General features: G+C 45.2%; 1 protein-coding gene across 1 annotated transcript in view; it reads right to left on the bottom strand.

The window, feature by feature from the left end:
- The window catches only part of ODAD2 (outer dynein arm docking complex subunit 2), a 1183909-nt gene that overhangs the window by 333595 nt on the left and 824901 nt on the right, over positions 1–25413 (bottom strand). The window contains exon 13 of the mRNA XM_069648108.1: positions 22754–22990. Coding sequence (XP_069504209.1) covers positions 22754–22990 — 237 coding nt within the window. The remainder of the gene's footprint in view (positions 1–22753; positions 22991–25413) is intronic.

The raw sequence follows: 25413 nt of genomic DNA, 5'->3' as shown, positions 1-25413 counted from the left end.
ATAAAAATGCCACTTACCGGCATCGTATGTCGTCCAAATAGCACCTCCGCCACCCTAGCCTTCCATATTAACGGTCACCGCTAATAGCGGTGACCATAAATAGCGTGAACCGCAATTAGCGGTGATCGCAAATAAGCGGATCCGGAAGTTGCTTCACCACACAGGAACGGGAAAGAGCACGGCAGCCATCTTTTAAAACACAATCCATTGCCATCCTCTTCAACCAGTGGACACCTGACCCCCCCAACCTCCACAAACCTTCTCCTACACCTATCAATCATCGGAATGCCTTAAGTTCTGAAAAAAAACAGAGATCGGCTGCTGCAGGAGCGCTTTTCCAGGGAGGAGTTGAATATGTTGGCAGAAACCCTACAAGAACATGCTGACGTAGTATTCTCGACAGAGAGGACCAGCCCGCGATAACACGAAAGAAGGCCACATGGGACATGGTAGCACAGAGGGTCAGTGCAGTTTGCACAACAACCCGCAATGCAAGACAGTGCAGAAAAAGGTGGAACGATCTACGGCTCCGCGTAAGGAGTATACTGTCTGCAAATAGAAACCTGGGCATGGCAACTGGTGGAGAAGCTGAGTCTTCGATCAAAATGCAGCTGTGGGAGGAGATATGTGCCGCAACCATAGGCACAGAGAGCATAGAGGGGTTCGGAGAAATGGAGAGAGGAGCCCCGACATCAGGTGACGCAGGTAGGTGCCTTAAATCCAGCCATGCCAAACTCACTGAAGTCCAGATTTTTGGGAAGTGCAATGATGCCTAACAGGGTTAACACGACACATTAGCAGAAGACTGCCTACAGGCAGTGTTGACCTCTACCTTGTACACATGCAGTATGCACACCCTTTCTGTAGGCACCCACATGCCTTGATGCTTCTACCACCTGAGAGGGAGAGAAGCTGTATGTCACTGCCTCCACTGTGCACCATCTAGTAATCAAAATGAATGCAGCCATCAAAATGCCTGCTCAATGTCCGCAGACCCATCACTAACCCTTTCCCTCCTTTGGTCCACCACAGGCTCTCATTCGGACAGTGCCGACGAAGACACTGCCACCACACCTGCCAAGAAGGCCAGGCCCAAAGTCCCAACACACCGACCCTCCACCTCTGCTGCAAAAGCAAACCCCCACAGCAGCCGAAATCTACCAGCACAACACAGGGCAGGGCACAGATGTGCACCAAGTTAAGCACCATGGTACCACCAGCTACAAACATCCAAGTGGTGTCCACTGAAGGCACTGGGTCTGCAGGAAGCAGCACGATTGGCGAGACTGCTTGGACAATGATGTAGGGGATGATGATGTTGTTGTGGGTCCCACCACTGCCCCCCTTCATTCCCCCTACCTGTCCCCATGCAGCCAGCATGATGATGGCATACAGGGGCAATTCCCTGATGACTCTTGGCCGGCCACTCCATGCCCAGTGGCAGATGTGCAGGAGGGGAGCAGCACAATGGACACGCCACTAGCATTATCCATAGTCCAAAAAAACCAGGAGTCGATGGAAGAAATCATCACGCGCTAACAACTGTCCTCCCTCTGACATAGCATGTGGCAGAATGTGGAAGTGCAAGGGCGGAAATGCAACAATGTGCACAAACTGTGAAGGCTGCCATAGAGTCCAGCTCCAAGGATATTTGTGCAGAACTGGCCGCTGTGCGGCACGTACTTTCGGAGCTTGTGCAAACTATGAGGGACATGCGTCCTTGTGAGCAGGCCAGTACCTCCTCGGCTGCCAGTTCTACAAGAACCAGCCCCGTCCGCAGATCGTGCAGGAACCTGCGGCGTACAGACAGGGGTGCACCGGGTGCCGGGAGAAGGGGGTGCCAATAGAGGCCGCCCTGTGGAACGATCACACATGACGCACTTGAGCACTGACATCCACACCATGTTAAGGGGGAGGGGGGAGTGGGTGTGTTGGGGAGTTGAGGGGGAGGGGGGAGTGGGTGTGTTGGGGAGTTGAGGGGGAGGGGGGAGTGGGTATGTTGGGGAGTTGAGGGGGAGTGGGTGTGTTCATTCAAATCACTATTTCAATACACTTTTTGATTATGCACAAATCACATGTGTGGTCATTGCTCATTGCGTACGTGTGCTTTATTGGTGAACAGTCCACAGTGTGCATGTCCCAGACACACCCAGTGCCCCAAGTGCCATCTCCATGTGACACCCCCCGTCCATGTGTGCTAGAAGCATTGGTTAATGAGAGTCTGACGCATGTCACGTCCCTCCTGTGCATCGCTTCCTCCATGAGGTGCTGCCCCATCCCCACCCTCATCATCCTCTTCGTCAGGTGGTTGCAGTTCAGCGTCAGGGGGCAGGGGCACATTCTGTCTGATGCACATATTGTGTAGCATTACACATGCCATGACGATCTTTGCCACCTTCTCATGGCGGTACAGGAGTGCCCCACCAGACCTGCTGAGGCAGCGAAACCGTGCCTTCAAGAGGCCAAATGTCTGCTCAATCTCCACACGGGTTCGTGTATATGCACGATTGAAGTCCTCCTCGTGCCGGTTCTGTGGGTTCCGGACTGGGGTAAGGAGCCACCTCCTCAAGGGATAGCCTGCATCACCTGTATGTGGGCAACAATGTATGTGTCAGTCAGGACACGAGATTGCAAATCATTACGTGACACCATGGCATGCATTCATCTCTTACCTTGAACCCCATTTCCATGCACGAATGGAGTCACACGATGTGACCGCTATATGTGTATTCCCCTTATGGACAGTTTTGCATGCCATCAACTAGTGTACGCAGGGAGGTCCAGTACCTTGTGAGTGCCCATCCACTGTGTTAGTCCATATCGGTTGTTTTGGTGATCTGGCAGATGTCCAGTAATATTAATGCTTTCAGCATGGCGCCATTGCTGTCAGCCTCATGATGATCTCACTGAGCACTAAAAATGTTGTTATGCAATTCAGTTGGGCCTCTGTGTCAGTGTAGTGGTGTATTGGTGTTCATAACCGCCACATGACTCCTTTGTGCGCAGTTATGGGGGACTGGCCTTTCAGTTGATGGTGTTTGGTGCTGTGTATTGCCTGAAGTCATTTAATGTAGCTACATTGCGTTGGGGTGGATGTGGTCTGATTTGGTACAGTGCACATGCAGATGGTTGTGGAATGGTTGGAACACAGCTTCATTCATATGGTAGGGCTGATCACATCTAGCATTATGTGGTCAGGTGTCAGCTCAAGTCTGGCCTGGTACTCGCAGCCAGGTAAAGTATGCATCTCAGCGCCCCCCATGTCAGAGAGGTAAAGTATGCATCTCTCCCCCCCATGTCAGACAGGTAAAGTATGCATTGGTACGTCAATCACCTACCTACTTCACATTTTCATGGCCATGACATGAGACTCACCGAGTAGCCAGGATCTCGGCCTTGCATGTCGCTCCATGTAGCGTGGTATTGTGGAGTTCCGCAGGACCATTGAATCATGGGTTGATCCGGGGAATCGGGCACAACAATGTGTGATGATCCTGTTCGAGTCACATACCATTTGCACGTTGATTGAGTGGTATAGCTTACGGGTGCGGTACACTACCTCCATGGCATGTGGGACCACCAATTCCACATGGGTGCAGTCGATGGCACCAATGCAACCAGGTATGCCGGCCAGTGCATGGAAACCCACTTTGGGAAATGTGGTTGTCTGTGTGCTTGAGGAGGGCATCAAGCACTTGGTTCAGCGTACGTGAGAATAATGGTTGTGAAATGCCATGCAAGTGCCCCACTGTGTGCTGGTAGGTGCCTGTGGCCAGGAAGTGGAGCACGGACACTAGCTTCAGTGGGCGGGGGGTGGCGGTGGGTGTTTCAATCATGCTGACAATGTCGTTGTGTATCATGTCCACGATGGTGGTGATGGTGTCCCGGTCCAAACGGTACAGGGTGTGGATCTGCTCAGCGGTGAGGTTGAATGGACTGGCTCTGATGCGTGGGATTGGTGGTTGTCTGCATGGTGGCACGGGCTGTGCTGGTGGGGCTTGCTGGCCCTGCCTTGCCCTCCTTCTCCTCCTGCGTCTCCTCTGTGCTGCCTGTTGTAGTAGTAGTAGTAGTTGTTGTTGTTGTAGCACTTCCATTGCAATCAGGTCCTCCAGCCCCAACATTGCTAGTCGTATTGGAATCATTGTGGCGTGTGACTGGGTGTGGGAAGGGGTGGGGTGTGCTCCTTTTGTACTTGGCCAGTCTGTATTGCCTCCACCTGTGCGGATTGTGTGCACCTGTGTCACTTAGGTACACTGCACATGGCCGTTTACAGTTGATCCGCGATGGCGGTATTAGCACCATGGCGGTAAGGTACTATACGGCCTTCGCAAGGGCGTTAAGAGCATGTCCGCTTGGCTCGTCATTATCCCCACTTTGCGCCATGCTGGTATGGGAGGTCGGGTGCCCGCGCCCTTGGCGTTGTTAGCGGCACCATTGATTACGGTGCCGCTGATAGCGCTATCTCGGGTCGTAATAGGACCTAGCGGTAAGCGATGCCGGTAATCCTTTACCGGCATCGTTTTTCACTTACCGCCCGGGTCGTAATGAGGGCCCATGTATTTAAAAACAATTTTTTACGAGTTTGGTATTTGCATTGTTATAACGTATGTCTTTTCTTTTTTTTTGTAAAATAACAAATACTGAATTTAGGTACCTGATTTTGCCAAGTTCATTCATATAGGTCGGCTAAGAAGAAAGTCCTACCTGAATGTCAAAAACTGACTGGTCAATGTGTGTTTTACTCTTTATTTTTTCTTCAGTTTAACAGTGTATGCTTGTTTACTAATGACCTACAAGGTGATTTATTATTACCATGTTCATGGCTTATTGTTTGTTCTGTGAATATTGCATTGTTTTTATGTTGCCTAATGACTTATTGTTGAATACAGGCTTGGAAATGAATGATAACAGGGCCTTCAGCCTGCGGTCTTCATATATTCCATGTTTGTTCTTTCAAGGTTCACAGTTGTATAAAGGTGGAGATGTCCCAAAACGACTTAAAATTAGGAGACAAAAAATGCTCACAAATAGAGTACACAAATTGCAGAAATAACGCAGCTTTATTTCCGGAACAACAGGGAGAGAGCACGCAGCATACAAACGGGACACCGTCCTGCACACACATTTGGGGCCAAACAATTTAAAGATGCAAACCGCAAGTTTTGCATATTTGATAAGTGGTACAATAATTAAAAGCTTAAAAATATCATTGACTACTTGTCACAAATCCCCTTTAGAACACTGCACATCTTGCTCACTCATTGGCAGATCCACCCTTGCCTTCCCAATAAATCCACCCTCAAACCATAACCTCATTTAGGTTCGGACTGCGTTCCTATTGGTTAACCCGTATGAGGCATCCCTGACAAAGAAGCTCTGTACTAATTGGATTATAAAACTTTTTAGATAACTTTGAGCATTAGGGTCTCACCGAGATCTGACCCATAGGAAGGTGAGAAACAATAGGGAGGACAGATATGTTGTGAAGCCCTGAACATTATAATTCTGCTTTTTTGTTCTCCATGCCCTGCGCCTGCATTCCCTGCGAATCCCACCTCGACCCAAACCAGTACTCCATGACCTTCGCACTACCTCTTTAATGCACCGCCAAGCTGAGGTACCACTGTTCCCATTTTTATTTCAGCTATTTTCTTGAAATTATCAAGGCAGTTACTGCACAAAACAGGGCTTTTCGTGGCCCTGGGGGTGCTGTGTTCACACTCCAACTTTGTAAATTGGTACTGATGCCATGTTGTGTGCTTTGTGTACACATTTGCGTTTCGCCTTGGACGGCACCTGCTTGTCTGGAATGGAGTTTCAAGTTATGGGGGCTGCTTCATTTGCAACAATTAAGCAACATCTGCTTTTCCTACCAAAACATCCTGACCTTGAGGTGCTTGCACTCACCACAAAATAAAGTTCAATCAAAAGGGGCCCTAGTTCTGCAGAGCAACGTAGCAGGATAACATGTTGAAAGTTCCGGCCTGTATCTCCCATGTTATACTAACATACTATGTTATACTAACATGGCCATGCTCTTGATAAAAAGCAGTTTTACTTCAAAAAGAAGAAGACCCCACCCTAATATGTTTAAATGCTTTTGCTACATGCGTTTTCTAATACTTTTCTACATATATATTTTTGCTGAGTACATGTTGCTGCATGTATATTTAATCATCATATTATAATGAAGCAACTTACACATGTGTACGCGAACGCCACGTTACCATTGAGGGCCTGTTGGCGGGCGCTTACTCAGCTTGTATCTCTGCACACGCTAAGAATGCTGGATCTGCATATTAACACCCCCGCTTTCCTTAATCTATTAACAACCAACTGTGACCCCTCCTCTGTGGATCTATCATAATTATCTGAGGACCCAAACTTTACAAATGCCACGTAAGCTTTTCCCACTTCCTTCATATTCCTCTGGGGTGCATAACAAAAAGTTACAATCTGCATCTGCATTACAATCTACCCATGTCTGGAGGTGGGGAAAAAGGTGTACCTCGGGGACCAATCAGTCGCTCCAACCTAACCATACAATGTTCTATCTGGCCATTTTTCTGCTATATTGTTTTGTGCATGTATCTCGAGATGGGAGTGGAAACATCATCAGTACTTGTCAGAAATACATGCTATTCGCCCTAGTTCCAGCTCTGCTACACCACCCTACTGCTATCTGACACACACAAAAGGCAATAATCAGCACTACGAGGATGGGAATCAACATTTTAAAAATGTTGCTCAATCACCTATTCATCCAGGAAAAAAAGTGTGCTGTACAAATCATTGTCAAGCACCCTGCTAGTCTCTTTGTCCGTGGCCATACTGAGGGTGTGCCACTCAGTAATGCCATGCCTTTGGGGGCATCATTCGACGGGTCAATCGTACAACAACTTATCCCTATTTCTGCACACAGCCCACCCTCCATGGTTATGCCAGGACGTATTGATTTTGCAGGGTGATCAAGTGCAATGTCCGAAGCTCCTCTTTGATGGCATTCAAACCTCTTTCGGTACCATTTGCCAACCGCATCAGCTCCCCGTTTATAATCTGGAGCCATTTTGCATTGGCTGCAGTCTGCACCCCTGGTGCAAGTAAGGAAGAGAAAAATGCAACTGTCTTGGAGAAGAGGCGGAATTCCTCTGGTATTGCCTTTGCTAACCTGCGTTTTCCTTCCTTGTAGGTCGTGGTGTTCTTCAGCGCGAGTGGAATGTCCGGAGTGGTGCCAGCCGAGAGGCGACCAGCCAGGTAAGCCTTTTGAGCAGTTTGTAATATGTAAATGTCTCTACAGCTTTCTTTAATGTTGCCTCTATCTTCCTCTTTCAGGTCGTTCTGTCCAGGAGGCGTGCAGATTCGAGGAAGCTGTTCTCAGTAGCTGCAAGTGTTTAAAGATGAAGACTGCAGGTAAGATGCAGCTACTAACGATGTTCCTTTTGTCTCCTTGCAGGTTCTGCTTCTCCGAGGTTCGAGGGACTAGCTGGACACGGTGAGCGTCACGCTGCAAGCTGAAAAGTAACATGAAGCATGTTCCGCAGTCAGGGTGTGGTTTATATAGCCCAGGTAAAGTAGTACCAGGGAAAGTAGTTCCAGGCCTGCCTCACCCAAAACACTAGACCCCATAGCTTGGTTCTTGTGAACCAAGCTATTTGGATGTCTCCATGTTGGCTGACAATACAATAAAGTAGTTCCCAAGCACATTGTTGTTCATGGTGTATGAGCCTGGCGCCGTAGGTGCCAGGACTGGCCCCATGAGGGCTTTTGAAGAGGATGCCAGGCTCTAGAGGCCGGAGTCCTGACTCCACCTGGCCAATGGGTTTGCCAGAGGGGGTTTTGGGCGAGGGTCGTGACAGCCCCAACCTCAGTTGCCCCTTTTTGCCAGAGCATCAAATGCTGCACAGGAAAACAGAGGGAACAAATGGGCTAGTGAGCCCTTAAAAAAGAGGTAACCATAGACCTCCAAGGAAGGAACAATTGAACAAACACTACAAGTAGAGTTAGTAAAATCTATCTTTTAAAATCTGTGGCAGGAAGACAGAAAATGGACACAGAGGACCATCACCAAGTCAAGGTGAAAGAAGATGCTTGCCAACCACCAACTTTCTGAGCGGGGATGGATGGGAGGGGAGATGAGAAATCTGAGGGAGAAGAATCCATATAAAGAACATCATTTTATGTTCATAAGTAATTTTTCCTTCAATGGATTGCCTTTCTCCCACAGATTCCTCATCTGATAGACTCCCAACGCAGTAGATGAAGGAGGCGGGCAGAAAGTTATACCAAGTAATTTTGCAGCACAGCTCTGCTAAAACATGCATCTGCTGTATGAGCCACATCCAGGCTATAGAGCCTAGCAAAGGTATGAAGGGAAAAACATGTTGCAGCGTGACAATTCTCCCAGATAGGTATTCCCCTCTGCAATGCCATTGATGCTGATACTCCCCTTGTCGAATGGCAGTTCCTTTCCAGCGGACTGGTAGCATTCATCTATGCAGTAAACTATCCATCAGGATAAAGTTTGCTTGGTTATTGGCAGGCCCTTACGGGCTAAGGAAAAGGCCATGAAGAGCTGGTCAACTCTCCTGAAATTAGCTGTCCTCGCAACATAATAACTCCCTCTTCGGGTCTAGGCGATGTAACTCTTCCTGCTGCTTAGAAGAGTGCAGAGGAGGGTAGAAGACCGGAATGTTAATGGATTGCGACAAGTACAATTCTAAGACAACCTTGGGGAGGAAGCCAGGCCTTACGGAGTAAAACTTTTTCCCGGAAAAAAACACAGTAAGGAGTATCTGACCTTCCCACTGGGTTAGGAGATCTGGACGTCTAAGCAAATGGTGAGGTGGAAAGATGGACAGATCCAGAGGTCAGAGTTACACGTTCTCCTCGCCATTCCGGGGCGATCAAGATCATGGTAGCTCGAAACCTATTCAACCTCTGGAGAACCCATGGAATGACGGGAATCGGAGGGAACGCATAAAGGAGAGGGAAGGTCCAATCGCCGGGAATTCCCTCGAGCAAAACTGTTTGCATTTCCTGTTGGGACACTGTTGTGGACAGATCGCCAGAAAGCAAAGACCTCCTTTAGGACTTCCTGGCACACTTCCCACTCTTGCGAGACCGTGCTCTGCCTGCTCAGAGCATCTGCCAAGTTGTTCTCTGTGCCCGCGAGATGAACTGCTGAGACCGAGATCCTGATCTACAGCAACCAGAACCAAAGCATCATCGCCTACGTGCAGAGGGGGCTGGAGTGCATACCAACTTGTTTGTTGCATTGCCACCATGTTGGCAGTCAGAATGAGGACATGTTTCCCCTGCAGAGACAGGGTGAATTGCTTTCAGGGCTAGCCTGATAGCTCGCAACTCCAGCCTGTTATTGTGACACCTGGATTCCGTCGCTGACTAGAGGCCACTCACCTGCAAATCCTCGCAGTGAGCGCCCCAAGAGACTGTTGCGGTCCGCCCGCCAGGACAGATCATTGACCACTGATGCGGACACCCGGAGGAGATCTGAGAGAGAGCCGAGGTACTAAGACCACAGATCGCTGAAAAGCCATTGCAGGGATCTCATGCGCAACCTGGCCTCGGGCACCAGAAAACTGCAGGAGGCCATGAGGCCAAGTAGGCGGAGGAAGGAAGCCGCTGGTAGAGTGGCATGGTTCCGGAACAAGTCGACCATTTGTGTCAAGCTGACTATTCTCTCCTCAGGAGGGAAGGCCTTCCCCACCCGGGTGTCTAGGACTGCTCAGATGAACTGGAGCTGCTGGACTGGTGTCATGTGGGACTTGTTTAAATTTAGGGAGCAGCCCAGCTTGAGCAGCAGCAACCAGGTGTCCTCTAAATGGGACAAGACCTGCACTCCAGACTGTAAGGAACTTATGGTGGAAACAGTAAAGACAGATAAAAGTGATCACGATTCAACAGTGTTTATTTAAACAGTATGCAGGTTGGAAAAACGCCTAATCTAAACCTAAATCTAAGATGAGAGCAAGCTTTGACCATCAAATGAAAAATAAGGCAGTCCTTGTGGCGTCTTGTCAAAGTAAAAGGCCTATACTAAAAAAAAGAACTATTGCCAAATCCATCTTAAGTCAGGATGTGATTGCCAGGGGTCTCCCTTCCCCACGTTTTGAGCACAGGATAAGGTGGCACTTCTGAGCACAACACAGATGCGAGCTTTCCCCAGCATGAGCCGACAGTTCTGTTTCAGCTTATCAGTAGCCTCCATGGCCAAGTCTCTTTTTTACTAAAAAGTATCTTGCCTTCGCGGGTTAAAAAAAACTAACAAAAGAAGTCTGTTGCAAATGTATGTTGGGTGATGGTTTCACCCCTGGATCCCCCTCTTCTGGGAGCAGACGCTTCTCGAATCTCAGCCTCCCTCCTCCGGGTTCACTATGGCTTTTCTTTTGTTCACAAATCTTAATGACTTTTTAAACAGTTCTCCACGGACAACCGTCTGCCGGGTTCACTTTTGTCAACACACTGTTTCTTCAGACTTTAGACTTCACCCCTCTTTACTGGCATCCCACCGCTGGGTTCACTCTTGCCACTACACAATTCCTTTTGCTTTCAATGTTTGCGGAATTCATTTCCCTTGCTTTCTCATGATGCAGGATTCAATTCCCTTGCTTTCTCTACAGTTCTTAGGTCAAAGGCTTTCGACTGTACAGGGATTTTGCTAGACCTACACTTTGATCAGCCTTGGCGGCTCTCTTACGGCCTTCTGGTATCAGTAGTTTCAATCAATACGGGATTGACCAGAGTTTCTCGAGTCAGCACACAATTGGTGCTGGTTCCTTCTGCATCTGGTCTCCCTTAACAATTGTACAGTTCTTTGAACTTTCCTTCACTATGCCACTTTGCGACTTTCATTCAACACAGTTAGGCTTCTTATCGGTTCACTCCTCGACTCACCAGCTGTGATGAACCCCTTGGCTTTCCTTGTCTCTGGATTCAAGGCCGGTACCACGCTAGCAAGATTCTCCCTCGGTCCTGCTTATCAGCATAGGCACGCTCACATCTGCTGCAACACACTGGAGTTATTGTCCACAGGCTTACGTTTTCCTCCAAGAAGGATTAGCAGATTTGGGTCAGATAGGGCAAGGTCGCTTCTCTCCTTGTTACCCTCTCAATTCTCACAGCCTTTCTCCTTCTCGTGAACTGCCGTGCTGAGTTAGCTCTCTCGTCGTGCGGTCTGCCTTGCTCGTCCTGTGCTCTCATGCTCCACCTTTTATCCCTGTGGGAAAGGGCCGTCTGGTGTGTTTGATTCTGGTCAATAGCCTGACTTTGCCGGACCCTTGTATTGGGAAATGTCAGGTAAACAGCTCTGGTGCTAGTCCGTTGTCTTTCGTGTTGTTCAAAAGTGTTTGTGTTGGAAAAGGGTGTGGGGGGCAGTATTTTTGAATGTCCTACATGGTAGGATGGGGAAAAGGTGTTGAAAGAAGGGGGATACTGCATCTCACCCGTCTGTGTCCCACTCCCACTCCCTGAGGACCCACCATCCAGGTGATCCTCCCACACTGGTCCACCCCCAGGAACTGGATCCAATAGCGATGGCCGTGTCCTGGCCACCTGGATGACAGATCCTCGGGGACTAGCTAGGGAGACACCTTCAGGTTTCTCACAAGACTTCCCTAGGATCAGCCAGTCACCCAGATATGGAAATAGATGGACCCCGGATCTCCTTAGGTGAGCCGCAACTAACGCCATGAGCTTAGTGAAGAACCTTAGGGCAGAGGTGAACCCTATGAACTTCCTGTCCTTTTGGTGGATTGGCACATGGAAATAAGCATCCTATAGGTCTATTGACACCAGCCAGTCCTGTAGTTCGAGAACGTGGATAATCTCTGTCAACGTCACCATCCTGAATTTGTCTTTCCTCAAGAACTTATTCAAGGCCCTGAGGTCCAGAATGGGATGGAGACCTCCTCCCTTCTTGGGTACCAGGAAATACCAGGAACACCAGCTGTGATGAACCGCTTGGCTTTCCTCTCTGCTTTGGAGGTACCTCTTCCACAGCACCCTTCAACAACAGGGCTCTCAGCTCTTCCTGGAGCTCCTGTCCCTGTTGGATTGGGGGTGGGGGCGATCTGTCCGGTGGTTTTCTTACAAATGGCAGACAACCTGTTAGGGAGAATTCTCTGTTTAGGCTGAATTTCCTACCCTAGTGAGTCCCCCAGCAGCTTTGCTGGATTTTTGGGGTTTATTTTTTTCTCCTGCCAAGAGTGAGGCTCTTTTACCCTCACTCTTGGGCATGATTGAGTGTGTTTCTTTGAATCTAGATGTGTTTAATGGGCTTTTACTCCATAGGGCTTCATGTGTTTTTGTGATGTGTGTTACACAGCACCCTCCGTGCAGTAACACAGGGGTGTCATAGTGACCCCCCAGTATAGACTCCATACCCTGGGACTGACTACTGTCTCCCAGGGCATGTAAAGTCACCATTAACTTCACTAGTCTTAAATTCTGAACAGAACCAGTACAAACCATCATATTGTGGACGTACTGACTGGGGCAATTCAATTGCCCCGGGGTCTGTTAGTCGAGGGGGCACGTCTCCGTCCCCCCTGATCGAGTTTTGGCTGGTGGCAGTGGATACTACTTTTTTATATTCAACCGCGAATATTTTCCTATGGGATTTCCCATTGTTTTAGGCTACTACCTTTATTTAATTATTTACGGTAGCCTCGAACATACCGCCGGTTATTTAATTAATATTAATTCTCCGGTTGGTGGTTTTTGCCAAAACTTGATTCTAAAATGGCGTTTGTGTTCTCTTCTGTGACTCCAACCCAAGTCGAGCCCTTTGTTCCACTTTTTGGCAGGCTTCTCCACAGAAGCCCTCCAAAGTGGTGCCACTCTGTCTGGGGTACTTAGGAGGGGTAGAGGGAAATTTAGGCACCCTGGACTGAGTTGCCTAGACAACTCAAGTCGCACTCCATCCTGATTGGCCCAAGTGGTGAGCCAGCCGGCATGTTTGAGTGACAGCTAGGCTGAGTGAATGGGGGTTTGCTGCATAAAAGCAGGGTTTTGGGGACTGGAACTTCAGAAGTCGCCACAGGACCTAAGAATCCGACGAGGGAGAAGCTGAGCCGACCTGCCACGACACCACTACCGGTGGAGCCCTGCTGGACTGCCTCACCACTTTTCCCAACGACAGAGGAGATCTCCCGCCGGAGAGTCTTCTTCCTTTGACTGGTGGGGTTAACCAGTTTCACCGTCTTTTCGCTTTCCCGACGTACCTAGTGGCCGCCTTGCCCGTGTCAAGCACCCCGGCAACCGGGATACCACGTTTTACCACGACCGCGAAACAAAGGTACCACCTTTAACCGGAAAACTACGCGGCTGGTTTCTGCCCTGGTAGTGCAACGACCTTCATCTTTCCTCCAAGTCGAGATCTTCTCTTCCCCTGGACGACGACGCAACTTGCACCCACTACCATGAACACCTGCCACCGCTGGAGGATCCTTCCCACTTAAGGTACCGTGTTCCGCCTGGCTTCCCTAGCTACCGACTGTACGGGGTAGATTTAGCCCCCGGCTTTCGAACCTGGGTTAGCCTGGGACACCCTGGCTAAACTTTCCTAAGCCTCTCTAAACTCTTTTTGAACCCTCTGCAAGACTTTCTAAGCCTAGTGTAACTGTGTGATCTTGGGCGCATTTGTGCTCTGCTCTCTCTAAGAGTGGGCCCAGCCTTTGGACTTTGGCTCACCAGTGACTTTTGCTCTTCTGCCTTGCTTGTAGTGTTCCTGAACCTTAGAGTGGTGTACCTTCTCATATTCTGTCTTTCTCCCCCCCTTTCTCACAAACTTATTGGAGTGCATCTAGTTAAGCGCTCACCTCTGTATGAAAATAAGTGGTGTTTTACTGTGACTTATCTGATAAGGAAAAAGGGGTGTATATATTACAATAGTAACTGTGTTTAGAATATTTTACAATAAGAGTGCTGGAGTGTTTCAAACAGTGTGTTTTTAAATAAATAATTATATACTTTGATAGCAAAGCTCTGGTCAGTGTTTGCTTGTATTGTTGTATCTGAGTGCCTATTGTGTATACTTTGCATACTGCCTAACTCTTCTTGAGGGAGGTCTGACTGCTCAGCCACAGCTACCAGGTAAATCTGGGTGGTACAGACTGCTACCAAGTGGGTTTACTGCCAACACCTGTAGTCTTAAATCTTTTGCAGTGGTCCCTAAGGGAACTACACAGGTTTCTGCCTAACACAACCCCACTGAATGGGCTGTAGAGCCCAGGCATCGGAAGTAATTCCCTGCCACTGAAGCAAATGCTCCACCAACCGGTACACTGTGAGAGGGAAAAATCAAAGCGGCTCCTGAGGCTGGGTCGCCCCCTTCGCTGACACTGCCTGTTGACCTCTAGAAGCCCCTTTGCTCCTTCAGGAGCATGAGAAACACTTTTGCTCTTGCCAGTCCGGTGGGAGCTGTGCTCTCCTGCTATAAGGAGCATATCTCCTTTATCCTCGTGCCCTAGAGGCGAAGCTAAATGCAGGTTTGGCCAGCTGTGCAGCTAGGCCTAGGGATTTAGCAGCGATTTTGGATTCCTTATATTTTTATAAGGAATGGTCAGCTTTCTGGCCGAATAGAAGATCACTCTCGAAGGGCATGTTGCACTTAGACAATTGACATCCTTCTTGGTAACTTCCCTCCATTGTCTCAACATGAGGATATCTTCTGAATGGCTGTCTGAGGGCATATTGTCTTTCATACAATCAACACGGTATGGACATGTCACATAAACTTGTGCATGAATTCACAATGGTAGCCCTTCATCTGCTACTCTAATACTCTAATAGGATGGTGGTGAAGGGGTGGGACTAGAGAAGAGGCCTCCACCTGCACCACTGCAATGGTCTTTTTCTGTGGTACAAAAGGTATTAGGTGTACTTCCGTCTTCGGAACATAAGATGCTTTCCCGGTGGCATGGCCCTTATGAAGCCTTAGAACAGATGGCACCTTTCAACTATAAATTATCTCAATCAGATAGGAAAATCAAAACTCATATTTATCACTTACTTATAGACTGGAAAGAGGATCCTATTAAAAATACTTCAGTTATATTAACCAGCTTGTTGATTGAGGACGAAAATACCAAAAAGTAAATTCCCCCAGACATACCCAGACATACCCCAAAATCAAAATCAAGATTTGAAAGATCTTTTAAAACAATTCCCAGATGTTTTCAGAGGTGAGATGGTGAGAGTAAAAGGGGTCTATAATTATACTAGTACTGTTCCAGGGAAGGTCATCCATCAGAAACCATGCAGACTCCATGAAAGAAGAAAACAAATAATCCAAGAAGAATTACAGGCAATGATAAAAGCAGACATTATTGAAACCTTGCAAAGCCTGTGGTCATCCCCTATTGTACTGGTGGCCAAACGGGATAATTGATAGAAGTTTTGTATTGACTTCAGAAAGGTGAATGAAGTATCACAATTTGATAGTTATCCCATGCCTAGGATAGATAATCTTATTGACAGGCTAGGAGATGCTGTGTATCTTTCAACTATTGACCTAATGAAGGGATACTGGCAAGTACCCGTTAATCCCATAGACAAACCCAAAACAGCCTTCTCTACTCCCTTAGGCTTATTTCAATTTCAGGTACTACCCTTTGGGTTGCATGGTGACCCAGCTACCTTTCAAAGATTAATAGACCAGGTTCTTAGGCCATATGCTTCATTTTGTGGCACATATATTGTTATTATCATTCAAACCAGGCCAGAACATATGTCACATTTGTATCAAGTTACTCGGGCTCTAAGAAAGACTGGATTTATGGCCAACCTGAAGAAATGTCATCTTGCTAGAACTGCCATCAAATATTTAGGTTTCTTTGTGGGGAATGGATTAGTTCAACCGTGGACTGAAAAAGCTAAAGCTGTAAAAGACTATTACCGAAAGTTCACCCCTAACTTTGCATCCATCACTTCCCTTCTCACAGACAAACTTAAAAATGCAGAACCACAAATGGGCCAAACATATTTAAAATACTATTTGACAGGCAGAACATTTTGTCTGGTTACAGATCATGCTCCCCTTAAATGGTTGAGTTTAAAAAAAGATACAAATGCCAGAGTTATGTGCTGGTTTTGGGATTTATAGCCTTATTGTTTTTCAGTTTAACATCGTAAAGGAAAAGAACAACGTAATTTTGATTTCCTTTCATGATTCCCAATCGAGGCTGTGAAACCCACTGATATTAGGGGAAGGGGAAGTGATGAATCACAAGTGATCATCCCACCGACCCTGCCCTGCGACTCTTCTCATGTAGCCAGGGAAAGGCAGACTCTTCTTGATCCTGACTCTGGGGGTAGTGTTCTGCGGGAGGATCACAAGGGAGGAGACTCATGTCAGGGAAACTGGGAGAATCCCCTAAACAGCTTCCCTCGTGACTGTATGGCCTTAATGACATTTTGTAAAACTGAATTATGTAATGAAATGCGGAATTAAAATGTTGGGGACTTGAAGTCTCTTAATGCCATAGTTACTGGGACGAGGAAGATGAGTTCAGAGGCACGGCACCCCAGTGTGCAGTCTAGCGTTCTGCTAATCCATATGTGAGTGGGAGCTTTAGATATTGAAATCTCCCTCAGGTGCAGATGCAAGAGTTGTTTGTGGCCGTGTTTGCAGCAGGGGCGGAATGAAGACGCTGGGACCACTGCCATGCCTTTGGCAGTTAATGGTGCTGAGAGGGACGTGAAGCCGAGCAGCCCAAGTTGCAGAGCTTGTGCAGTAGGAAGTGATGTGGGTGCAAGTCACCCCATGGGAGAGATGTGCTCTCTGTATTCTGTGTCTACCTCTGGTGGCTGGCGAGCACCGGCATCAGAGAAGAGTAACAAGGACTCCTGCTCGGAAAGACACAGGACACGGAACAGCAACTGCAGCTTTCAGAAGTTCCCGAACAGAAGAACAGAGCAGATGAAACACGGACGCACAATGAAAGCCTGCTTAGTTATTAGCTGACAGATAACCCCGGGGGGGGGGGTGTTCTGCTGTAAACCGCTAACCGGTTGCCCTTCTTTTGAATAACAAACTAATGAAAATAAACGTTTGTGGCCTAACAAGTATGTAAGAAGGAAACGAAATAAGAAAGTATTTGACTATCACTATTGAAATAGAACAAGAGCCATATATGAGAAACCCCAGTATACCCACCATTGGCAAAGTAAAGCAGGGGCAATATCACATCAGAACTATAACCAGCATCGTCAAAGCAAAGAGGGGGCAATCTATAAGACAGATAACAACCAGGATTGCCAAATCCAAAGAAGGGTAATTGGAAGAAAGGAGGGAATAACTTACTTGGAGAGAGAAATGTGAGAATAGACCTTAACAACAGTTCCCAAGTGTGAAAGTGACAACTCAAAAGGGGCTGAGAAGTTGCCCTCCTTCTGAAGTATGGAAAGGGAGAGAGGAATATAACCTGCACTTCTTGTGGCCGATTAAAAAGCGGAACAAACAGCACCAATTGGTGTTGTATCACAATGAAAGAAGTTGTGAATCTTATTACTGTTGAAAGTCAAAAGATATTACTGATGTGTTTAAATAAGTGTTAGGAGATTCATCCTGGCAGGAGAGTACACCAGGAAAAGGGATTGCTAATGGTAGACCTGGCAGGTTAGTGAACCAGGAAGAAGACATTGAAGTACTTGTAGGTGATTGGTTGTGGTGTAAAGAAAGTATTAACATCACTAAAGTGTTTGATGAACTATGGTAAAACCATCCTGACAAAACATGGTTGTGTATAAAGAAGAAGTGGCTTTCTCAGGAGAAGAGAAGTCATACTGAAGTATCCATTGGAAGAATGATGAACTTTGCTTGATTATAATACAATAATGACAACAAGTGAGTCTGCATGAAGTAAACACACTTTGTGTAGAAAAACCAGAAGTTGGCTATTAGGAGAAACCGTTGTATGTTACTTTTGAAGCAGACTTTAATTATTGACTTGAACTTCATTCATTGGAACTTTCATTTGAAATTCTGTATTTGATCCGGGGGAAGAGAATCCAAACCTGGGGCAAGAATACTTGGTTCTAATCTTTATTTTGTTGAATTTGAACAGCCATATGAATATCTAGATTACTTTTGATTCTATGTATATGTGTGAGGGACAGATATCCTTATGTATTAAAGTGTTTTCCTTTAGTCTTCGTTTTCATAGACAGGGAATCCCACGCTAGGTTAAGGAAAGTGAGGTGTGTCACACCCTTATAAGTTAATAAAATGGCTTCTTGGGAAAACCAATACCAAGTTGTCCGCCTCACATTTTTGACCCCTCACAAGTGACACTCAACCTCTGAAGGAGTGGAGTTTGACTGGGTCCTGCAAACCTTTTTTAGGGCAATTGGCCTGGTGAGCCTGATGAACTCTAAAAACATGTACCACACCTGGTCCCAGATACCTTTACAATGGTCATCGTATCCCCACAAAATCTAAAGTGGCCTTCTGAACTGAACGCTTCTTGAGCATGGAGATGAGACATGCTCTCAGCAACTTCATTTACACTTCATTCCATAATTGATCAGAACACACTGGAGTGGAATTTCTCAGACAGGTGCTCCGAGGGTCCACAGAGACAACTACTTAGCACATCCAATGTAATGCTTGGACCCTGTTGCAAGCAGCAGGCCTGGCAGAGTTAGGCAATGCTTTGAAAAAAGAGCAAGCAGGAAGATAATACAATCCCCTTCTGGGAAGGAGCCAGACATGAAAAATAACACTTCCTAAGAAAGATGAGGATGCTAGGAGATGACGTCCATGGGGGCTACCAAAAGGTGATGAGTAGTGATATTTGGTGACGTATGGGTGGGCCAGGGCCTCACACTGCCCACAATGGAGGCCTCTATGAACGCTAGATCAAGGTCCAAGAGGTGGATAGACTTGGGTGTAGTACTGAAATTATGTACCACCCATACTCGCAACTTCAGAAATATATATAGTATTTTTTAATGTACTACAATCACTAAAACATACTCAAAATGTACATAACAGTCTCACACCCAGTGACCCAGGAAGCCACCGAAAATAATTCTAAATCACTGCTGGGGTGCACTTTATGTGTTACTTGTAAATTAACTACTTGGAGATTAATTTTATAAAGGTTCACGGTGAAACCCATTTAGTGAAGACTTAATTGAAGATTTTAGTATATTAATATTTTAAATATTTCAATGATCATAAATTTCCTTTTTCCGTTTTCTTTTTTGACATATTACTTGTTTGGTATCTTCATTTTATGGAAAATATTGCATTTTGATGTACATGTATACATTGGTATATGCAGTGCTTAAGGTTTGAATTAACCAAATGCAATTTCTCAGTTGTGCCCAAACATGGGAAAATCTGCAGTAGTGGGCTGTACAGAATCATAGCCCTTAAATGTATGGATGATAAAATATCTGCATCTACATTGGATCAATTCTTACCTGAATTAGTGGAAGCTTGTCAGTCTGAATTTATAAAGGGGAGGCAAACTATTGGAAACATCTGCAGAAAAGCACACTTATTTGTATAAGTAGGTTTTAGAGGGATCTTGTCCATCTTAGTGTGACAAGGTGCCAAGAAGGCACCTGGGTCTATTTCTCTGGGATCCTATGTTGGATGACATCTGGTGATGTGATTCTTGCCCAGCTAATTATTGGATTCCCACAACGCGAGTCAGAATAAGTGGTGCATCTTCTAAGTCTTTCCAGAGCAGACAGGGAACAAAACTGGGCTGCCTCAGTCCACACCCAAATTCACTGTAAATCAGCAACACCTGGCTTGCAGGATCAGACACAATCAATATATCCAAGGGGTCCCATTTGCATCTCAGCAATATAAGTTGAGCATGCTCACATTGATATCTTGGTGTCTATGGCAAACCCACTTGAATCATTCTCCCATTGTTACCTACGTGATATTTATTTCATAAAGTGAAGGGTTTCAAGGTTAACCTTAATAAAAGTGAGGTCCATAATCAGACCCTTACAACCCAGATATCTTAATTGCAACAAAGATGGTAACCTTGCATTGGCCCACTAAATGTATCCTTTATCTAGAAGTAAGAGTAATCCACCTCTTCGAAAAAAATAAAACCAGACTGCATAAGTGTAATATGCTGTTTGTCACTGAAAAATTGAGACAGTCAACATTGGAATTTTGCCTCAATTCTTTTCAAAGGCATCCTGTTTTTCACTCCAAATTTTTTTTGACCACTGAATAAAATAATCTTAAATTATGCGTGGGGCTCTCAAGCGCCTTAGATCCAGATTGAAACCCCCTAAGAATAGGAGAGGCATTTTGCTACCCGATTTTGGCAATCATTGCAATGCAGCTCAATCGTTTTTGTATGGCTAAAAGGTAATCCACCAACCCCTGCTCCATAATGGATTATGCAGTATAATGTCAATACCCCACAGATGTTCACTGGTGGAAAAAATAGAATTGTCTAAAAAATATGCAGCAATCATAAATCATACCTATCACTGCCCTTCTCTCCCCTCTCACCCCTATTCATTAGAATCCACACCGTATTTCTGTTCTCTTATGTAAGGCCTTTACAAAATGGAAGGAATGGGGATGCTGCTCTCTTCAAGATATATTTTTGTGGATTTTCTCCCATGAATGCCACTTTGCAGGTTCCACCCATGGCTTTTTATCTAAAAGTATGTATGTTTCAGCTTACACACTATATAAATCTATTATGCCCTTTGAGTTTACTTTGGCCTCCCGATGTGGCAGGGTTTACTGAGATTCAGACCTAGGTTATGGTTGAATGACATTGGCCCTCATTCCGAGTTTGGAGGTAATCATGGCACTATTTGTGCCAAGACTACCTCCAATACCGGTACCCAGTCCGCCCTTGTTCAATGGGGACTTACCGGTCTATTCCGACCTTTGCAGGACCGGTAAATCTCCATTGAAAAAGCCACTCCCCATTCCCATTTCAGCCCCCATAGGGCTCAATGGGAAAGAGGAAGGGGCTAATAACAGTAACGCAAATTGCGGTACCGTTATTAGCTCTGAAGTCCCTTAACGGGCCCCGTCCATAACGCCTGGTAAAACCAGGCGTTAAGGAAGGGACCTGGTAAGGGACTTCGGAATAGGGCGCAAAGGGATTACCGGCACCGATGTCCTTAACTGTGCCCGGTATCCCTTTGCACCCTACTCGGAATGAGGGCCATTGAGTGTAACCACATATGTGCAGGACCAGTTAGATTTTAGGTTGACTTGGAACTGCGCTATACACAAGAGCGGATCACTCACTACATACATTGGTCTCCATGGAAAATGTGGTCCTGTAAGCTGTTGGTGCTGCAGAAGTGAGATTGGTACCACTTTGCACATATTTTGGTTGTGTTGGAAATTTCAAATGTTTTGGGATGGGTTTTCCAGCGTATGGACTTAGTAATGGGTCGATCTCTACCCTGTGTTCCATTTGTTCGCGTTCTGAGTTTACTTCCTTCCAATGCTGGATTGCCTGTTGGTAAGCTCTTCTGGACTTACATGGCTCTCTTGGTGGGCAAGAAAAAAATCTTGAAATTCTGAAAGAGTGACACTAGACCCTCTGTTGATGATTGGCTGATGAGTTTGTTGCTTCTTACTAGAAGAGAGTGTCTTTTAACGCAAAGGAGCAACATCATAGATACAATTACAGTTTAAGTGCTTTTAATTATCTGTATATATCTGACTGCACTGTTGCCCACCCCTTATCCTTCTCTATCTCCATTTACTTCTTTCTTTTTCTTCTGTTTTCCTTCTTCTATATAATGATTGCTTCGTTGCTCATGTGTATACATTGTGCTTTTTGTACTCGCTGTTTAAAATTCATGTGTTGCTTTCTCTGTGTTACTCAATTTTCAAATACATTTTTTTATAAAAAAAATATATATTTATGGGAGATAAGTTACTATTGTTTGAGAGTTGCAAAGCAGAGTACAGATTGTTGAACCTATTTGTGTAAATACTGGACCTGCTGGAGTGGGTAATGACATAGTGAACAGTGTTGTTAAAGGGGAGATTCATCTTTGCTGATTTGTGATAGATATTCTTCTGTGAAGGGTTGTACCATCCATTCAAGGGGCTCGGAAAGGGAATGTTCCATGGGACAAATGTTTGTTATTGTTGGTTCATTTTGTACAATTTTATTATAAATTAATAAAAGTATTTAATAGAAAAGAAAATATTGCCTGACCAGACTGCTAATATTACGACCTCCAAGACTCATCATTGGTCCAATCAGAAAAAGAAAATTCAGTGTAAGGATGTTGCGCACTGTTGGTGCTGATCTATTTGCCAATCTGATTTGGAGATGATAAACAACAAAGATTTTTTTTAGAAAAGAAGGCCCATGTCCCAACTGTACAAGAAAATCATTCAACCCCAATGTCTCTACCATCGCCAATATACATACCTGCCTTATATAAATTCTGGCCACTCACTACAAAATAGCTGTGGTTGCAGATAGTGAATTACAACTCAACAATAAATGAATAAATAATCATGGCCTTTCCCACATGGTATTGGCAACTAGGGCCCTGTTCAGAACCTTCCACTTGATTCGCAAGCTGTTGCCGTCTTAGAAAATCAGCATGTCCAGGTTGTATAGATTAAATAACAGACAGTCATCATGTGCAAGAGTTTGTTTGCAAAGATATGATCACACAGGATAATGAAAGCAGCCGTTTCACGTTCACTTGCATAACAAATGAGAATGATAATAGTAACAAAATATGTTACAGTGTTTACCTCAGATGCACATTCCTGCAATGTCCCCACCACTGGAATAAGCATATTGGCATTGGTGGACTTGAGCAGTCGAGCAAGTAGGGGAATACCACCCGCCTTCCTTATTGCATCCTTGTTTGCTTTGCTTTTACTACAACTCCAGAGTGCCAGAGCACCACAGCGAGCCACCTCAATATCTTTTTGCTGTTCAGGAGTGAGGTCACCGGATCTCAATGGAGCACAGTCTAACAATCCAACCTGTAAGATACAAAGTAACTTTCTGTAAATGAAAACGAAATTATGACAGATAGAGAACAATGTAAGAGGAGGATCATGAAATTAATTTTAGCATGTATTTTCTTTTAGGACTAGGGTTTGTGAGATGTTCTTGGGAATATGCTGATGGATGGGAACACAGTTAATCTACAACATGCCTTTTTGGCTGCCTTACCCTCTTCATGTCACACTAGAAAGAGGATTCAAAATGAGCACTTCAGGGCTGCTGCTAACTCAGACAGAGTGCTAGTGAATCTGTGGAGTATAGCATCCATCTGGACCAGAATTATCTTGCAAGTCACACACTCTTCCACAATGGGCCAAATTCCTCATACTCAATAAGGAACCGAGGAGCCAGAACTACTTAATTAACACTTCCACTTACTCCTTATTGTATTTTCCTAAATTCAAACTTCCCAGCATATGCAGTCTGCATAGTCTCTTTGAAATGGATTGCACTCAAAATTGAGGGATTCATGGGCCTGGGCAGCAAAGGCCAGTGAAATAATAGTGCACTTCAGAATCACAACACAGGGAAATAAAACACTTCTTGACACTTGTATAATACATTAGACATTAGAGTCAATAACCAAAAGGCTATTTGCTATATGTGATAAGTAAAATTTGCTTAGCAGATCATTGATGCTGACAACTTACAAACAGAATAAATGCAAGGGATCTAGGGGAAAACAATGTCCAAATGATATTAGCTACATGGAGATAATTCCAATACTGCAGATCATATAGCTGAAACTTCTTATTTAATGAAAGAATTGTCACGGTCAAAAGAAATATTTGAATGCATCAACACATGGCAAGAGGTCAACGTGAATATAGTTGACTTCATATGTATCTAACAATGAGTACTTCCCATAGGTTTGTTTAAGACTTCAACCAGCATAGCAAAGATTTGAGCCCCCATTTGAAACAGAGAGGTTATCCTTTCTCCATTATTCGGAATGCTCGCAAATGGGAACAACACACCACCCACGAGGCCTGTCTCACCACTCAAGAGAAAACCAATTTAGACAAACTCACATGCATTACCACATTTAGCCCCGTGAGCAACCACATTAGAAGATCGATTTTCAAAAACTGGCAGATAATGCAAACACCAGATGTCATGCCTACCAAACCAAGGTTTGGATTTAAGAGACAAAGAAACCTACGAGATATCTTGGTACACACCTACGACCAGGCCTCCAGATAAGGTGCCTACCAGGCCTTTTTAAGCATGAAAATCTTGTAAATACGACAGCTTTATTATTTTCCTTTGTACATTTACACACAAGTGTAGAGCAGAGGGCAGTGCAAAGGTCCAGTTACTTCACAAAAACCAGAACGCTTCTTTTGTTTTTTTAATCCAGATGGATGTAATTGCAAGCCATGGATAAAAGCCTATGTAACAGAATGTATTTCTCTGAAGTCTTTTAAAAAAAAAAAGAAACTGCACACTGTTATAAAAGGAATGGTTTCTTTCCATTCAGCTTCTGCTGTGTTGATGCTCATAGAGCAAACTGAAGCACTGTGCATATTTATTTTCCTAGCATTTCAGGATTGTATAATTAATAAGACGAAAAACTAAGTTGCAATTGACAATTCATCTTTTGCATAATTGTATCTTTCAGCGTTGTTGTGCTGGGTGCATAATCATGCGGAGGCAGATCATTTTTATACTTATAATTTAATTTACACTCTAATTATAAAAACTGTGTAAAATTATGAGTATGCACCGTATAGTTTACATCCATTCAACCTTGCAGTCAATGGGGTACATTAATATAAATGGTCAGTGGCAGTAGAGTCTTTGCTCAAGGGTGAGTGATTGTCATTACACCAACCACAGGTGTTCTAGCCTCTCAAATCTTCAATACTACAATTAAAACATTCAAAACCTAACTCTCCAGGAAGTGCAAGCGCTGTTCAAAAACAAACAAATGAACGTTACATTTGATATTGCAATAGAAACTCAGCAAAAGCAGTCCTTGCGATAATCCAGATAGGTATTTAACTTTATGTAGCGATTCATGCATGGTTCATCCAACATCTAGGCACTGTGATTATTATACCTCAGTCGATACTCAGTTTACCGACCTCTGAAGGATGTTAGCCAATAAGATAGCTCAGCCGGTTGAGAGCTCATTGCTGCGATCTGTGCGCGATCTGTAGGTTGCAGGTTCAAATCCCGGCAAGGAGAACTCAGCATTTTATCCTTTCAAGGTTGATAAAGGAGTACCGACTTAGGTTTGGTGATAATTGTGATAAATGTGTTCTACATACAGCGCTTTGCCAAAAGCGCTATATAAATAACTATTTGACCATGAGATTAGATATAGAATTTAGCATGGAGTCCTTGCCTCTTTGCACTGTTGTAACACAACATTGGCATACCATTAGGTAGTAAT

Source organism: Ambystoma mexicanum, chromosome 2q (genome assembly GCF_040938575.1).
Source record: "Ambystoma mexicanum isolate Mex_15411 chromosome 2q, UKY_AmexF1_1, whole genome shotgun sequence".
Classification (NCBI taxonomy): Eukaryota; Metazoa; Chordata; class Amphibia; order Caudata; family Ambystomatidae; genus Ambystoma; species Ambystoma mexicanum.
Note: the sequence above shows the minus strand (reverse complement) of the source record. Positions and strands in the feature narration are given on the sequence as shown.